Genomic DNA, 5,098 nt, shown 5'->3' with positions numbered 1-5,098 from the left:
TGTCAGAGACAGTACGACTGGCACAGGACAGAGCAGAGTTTAGGGCTGTTGTACACAGAGTCGCTATGAGTCACAAGCGACTCAACAGCAAATAACAAAAACACAACATGATCCCAAAAGAATGTGGTTCAAATCCACCAGCTGCTTTAGCAGAAGGAGAGGGAATCTCCTTCTGTGTGATTTACTGCCTCTGAAAACCCACTGAAGGGTCAGCTGTGGGTAAGTTCTGATTCAATGGCAAACAACAACAAAGCATTTAGTGAGCTTCTGATTTATACAGTTCTTTCTCTAAGTGGTAGAAATATCAATATAATAGTGTTGATGCTAATACTTCTATTTTCAGAATTTCAAATTTTAAGAAATTACAATAATGGTATCACTTTCTACTCTGAGTAATCTCATTTTCATTCTTACAACATGCACAATAGTTCTCAAATGTTCCTGAGTCATGAATTACTTCTGATGTTTGTTTACAAATGCTACTGCCAGGGACCCACCAATGAGCAATTCCACTTCAACAGATTTCCAGTCATTCCTCACATTACAGCTTCCCATTTTATTCTTGAAAAATCAAGCCATAAGGAGGCATTCTAATTATTAGGGAAATTATATAGTATTGCACAGGTTGTGCTGGGTGTGTGTGTGTAAAGTTCTGTCTGTAAATACGTACATGTGTAAATTTAAGTAGGGTGAAAGGAAAGAGACTGATAATCACTTTACTACTGTTGTTGTAGTTAAGTGTTGTTGAGTCAAGTACAACTCATAGCGATCCTATGAACAATAGATCTGATCCCTGTCCTAATCTGTGCCAACCTTACCATCTCTGATATACTTGCTCCCTATCACTGGGTGTCTTCCTCTCGTTTGCTGACTCTCTACCTTCCAACGTATGATGTTCTTTTCCAACGAATAGCTCTCCTGACAAGATGCCCAAAGTATGTAAGATGAAGCTTCTCCATACTTGCCTTCTAAGGAACACTCTGGCTGCACTTTCTCCAAGATGTATCTGTTGTTTTGGCAGGCCAAGGGACATGAACCATTTTCCTCCAACACCACAACTTTAAAAGGCATCAATTCTTCTTCTGTTATCCTTATTCATGATCCAGTTTTCAGATGCATAGTTAGGTAACTGAAAATACGATGGCTTGAATCAGGCAAACCTTAGTCTTCAAATTGGGATAGTTGCTCTTCAGTACATCGGAGAGGTCACTGACAGCAGATTTTCCCAGTACAATAATACATCTTATGATTACGATGTAAGACAGGACTTCAAAAGACTCACTCACTCATTGCCATCATGTTGAATCAACTCAACTGACTCACTGCTGGGTTTCTGAAGCTGTAAATCATGTAAGGGGAGATTGTCCCATCCTTTTCCTGGGGGCTGCTGGTGGATTCAAACTACCAGAGAGGCCAGACTTGGCCTCTGGGTAAGCAGAACAATTCTCTAAAGACTATGCCATGTTTCTCAAATTGACATATACAGCCTTCTGAGAATCTGTGAAATTCTTTCAGAATATCCACCATACCAAACCAAAATATTATTTACCTGTTTCACTCTATTAGCATATGCCCTGATAGTTCAAAAGTAACAGTTGGTAAAACTACTGACAGTGTCAATTCCAGCAAGATGGTAGACCACATAAATGGCAGCCCAGACCCTCTATGACACTAGAAAACAAAGATAACTGATTATAATCTTTGAACTAAATTTTAAAAGAAATTATAAAGTAGTTCAAATGCCCAATGAAGTAATTAAAAGAAAACCCCATTAATTAAATTAAAATAAATTCACAGATCAGTGAATATTGAGTAGATTCAATCCAGTGTAGCTATTCTGAACTTCTGAGGGCAGCTTTCTGGTCAATGCTGAAATCCAGAACTGTGTCCACACCAACAGCTACTGTAAGGAAAGCACAATCTCTTTGTTCTCCATATACTCCTATGGATCAGAATCACTTCCCCTGACCACCACTACCACCCACCAAGTGGCCAGTAGCGTTCTCCGAGCCCAACACAGCTCAGCCTTACTCCAGTATATGCCATTTTGCACCTGGCCCTGGGAGTGGTCAGGTAGCTCCAGGTTCAGAGGTTCTACTTCTGCTAACAATAGAGTCTGCAGTCCAAAACGGGGGCAGGAAGAGTTACCTCTAAAGAGAAACAGTAAGACTAAGCTACGATTTCTCAGCAGAAATCATGAAGCAATGCAATGGCATATGCAAAACTCTTAAAGAAAAAAAATAATAACTAAGGATTATGTATCCAACAAATCTGTCCCTTAATTATCACAGCAGAATCAGTGCATTTACCAGAGACACAGAAACTAAGGGAACAGTGAAAACTAAACTAACAGAAAAAGTAAACTGTTTCTCTAACATAGAAAAATGCTGAACAACACATGAAAACACACTGAAATTAACACACATGAAAACATCATTCAGAAAAGGATCCACACAACAGCTCACAATATAAGTTATTACCACAACAAGTAAGCACAAAGAAAATTAACAGTTTCTCAGAAAAATTAAAAAGAGGGAAATAAGACTATTATTGCAAACATTAAAGAAAGGTTTACACAGAGGAATTCTTGGATGATTACTGAAATTGGAAACAGATGAGGAGGAGTAAAAATACACTGAGGGGAGCTCTGGTGGTCTAGTGGCAAGAAGCTGCACTGCAATCCCAGAGTACCACGGTTCGAATCCACCAGATGCTCTGCCGGAGAAGGAGGCGCAATATCCTCCTGTACCAGTCAGATCTGATTTGACGGTACACGCACACAAAATAATAATAAAGGAGAAAAAAAAAAGGGCTAAAAGGCATCTGCCCCAAGCCATGGCAAAAAAAAACCCAAAAACTTAATACACTGATACATATACTCATTAAGATGAGTAAAGGGAAAGGCAATACACAGAAGGGGATGACCAGATATTACAGGCAGTGGAACTGAAGTCAAACAAAATGTCTAAGAAAGATTTCATTAAATCAGTATGCTTTGTAAACCTTCACCTAAATCATAATATTTAAAAGACAACAAATTTGATTATCAGCTTAACCACCACACTGTACTAGTAGTCATTTCATTCCACTAATAAAACCAAAAAGCCCTTTGCTATGAAATCAATTCTGGCTCATGGTAATCTTATGTGTCACAAAATAAAATTATCCTATAAATCAGGTCTTTTGTTCATTGGGTCACTATGAGTCCTATTTGGCTTGATAGTACTCAACCACTGCTAAGTGAGACTAGTGTTATATGTGGAGGAACATTCTTCTACTTTGTACATCACTCTTTGTCAATTTGCTCTACTGAGGTAATCTGGGTTTGCTGTGATGCTGAAACTTGTGCCATTGGTGTGTCAAATGCCATAATGGCTTCCCAATATGGACAGTATTTGGTGGAGCTCCTAGTTGTAAAACAGGTTTGGAAGCAGGAGTGGCATCCACTTCCTAAACCACATGCCTATGGAAACTCTATGAACTTGGGAGAAATGATGATAGTTATAGAAAGGCATTAGGTCTTTTGTTCACAGAGTTGCTATGAGTTGGCTCAACTCGACTGCAGTCAACAACAATCATGTAGAAACAAATAATCAGATCTTCTTCCACATTACCATGGTATGGTTAACACAGGCAACCTTTAAGGTGAGTAATCTGCAACACAAACTGTGCCACTGAGGCCACTGCTCTTCAATACTATACACTAAAAATAAAAATTGATGGTTTCACTTAAAAATATAATGCAATTACTAACAACAACAGTACCCACCCATTCCCTGACGTCTCAAAAAGCTCTCACTTCACCCTCCCCCAAAGCCTGACTACAGTCTTTATTTTGTTTTATATGTCTCAGATTTTCTTATGCACCTTGAAGGAAGAGCTAACCCAACAGTTATCAATTTACATAGTGTAGGTTTTTTTGGTTTTTGGGGTTTTTTTCCTCCGTAAAGATTCATTAAAATAAAACAAACAAAACTTCTATACAATAGATATATCCAGCACAGATATACATCATTTATGTATATACACAATTGTTATGTGCCATCAAGTCGCTTGCAACCCAGAGCCACCCTAAGTACAACACCTCGGGACCCTGCTCTATCCTGAGCCAACTTTGTTATCTCCGACAAACCAACCCCCTATTACCCCAGTCACAGAGTCAATAAATCTCATCCAAGGTCTTCCTCTTTTGTGTTGTTCCTTCATTCTTCCAAGCATGATGTTCCAATCCAAGAATTGGTCCCTTCTTGCAACATACACAAAGTATGTCAAAACCCTTGTCTTCAAGGAGGAGCCTGGTGTCACTCTCTTCAAAAATAACCTGTTTGCTCTTGTAGCAGTCATGGTATATCCAATACTCTAGCACCACAGCTCAAAGTCATCAATTCTTCTTCTATCATGCTTATTTATTTTCATGCTTTCTGGTGCTTAGCAAATAATTACAGAGACCATGACCTGGATCAGGCATACTATACTCTCCAGAATGACATCGTTGCTCTTCAGTACTCTTGAAGAGTCCCTGACAGCAGATTTTCTTTTCTTTTTTAAATAATTTCAATGAGCATTTACAGAGATTTTGGATTTCCACTCATTCACCTGCTGCACTTCTCTCCTCACCCATTCCTCCCCCCACCCCCAGGTTCGCTCCTCTCTTTCAAAAGTAAAAGAAACACTCCGTTGCTGGTACACAATCCCCCCTGCACCCCTCCCACCGCCCCAAGTACGTTCCACTATGCAATCTTAATTGTGGACTCTTGTGTTCACTTCGGCAGCGCATATACTAAAATTGTGGACTCTCGTGATAACCATAAGACCTTATCATACATTGCTTTTAAATCATTAACTCCCTCATCTGTTTCAGTGCAGTATACACAACTTATCCTGTTTTTCTCAGTCTTACCCCAACCCTGATATCAGTCCCATTTTACAACAGTGGCACCATGCAATATTTGTCCTATTGTATCTGAGATATTTCACTTAGCATAATGTCCTCCAGGCTCACCCATTTTGAATAATATTGCATGAGTTCCTTGTTTTTCAATGCAGCATAGTATTCCATTGTGTGAATATACCAAAGCTTCTCTATCCATTCATTTGT

At 39.2% G+C, this 5,098-nt stretch overlaps 1 protein-coding gene across 1 annotated transcript in view; it reads right to left on the bottom strand.

Moving 5' to 3' along the window:
* The window catches only part of LOC102847390 (protein MEMO1-like), a 141,954-nt gene extending 139,908 nt beyond the window's left edge, over positions 1-2,046 (bottom strand). The window contains exon 1 of the mRNA XM_006882401.1: positions 1,986-2,046. Coding sequence (XP_006882463.1) covers positions 1,986-2,046 — 61 coding nt within the window. The remainder of the gene's footprint in view (positions 1-1,985) is intronic.
* Between the last annotated feature and the right edge of the window lie 3,052 nt (positions 2,047-5,098).

Source organism: Elephantulus edwardii, unplaced genomic scaffold (assembly GCF_000299155.1).
Source record: "Elephantulus edwardii isolate Elephantulus edwardi_28Jun2011 unplaced genomic scaffold, EleEdw1.0 scaffold00019, whole genome shotgun sequence".
In the NCBI taxonomy this organism is placed as follows: domain Eukaryota; kingdom Metazoa; phylum Chordata; class Mammalia; order Macroscelidea; family Macroscelididae; genus Elephantulus; species Elephantulus edwardii.
The sequence above is the reverse complement of the archived record's forward strand: the minus strand, read 5'-3'. Positions and strand labels throughout refer to the sequence as shown.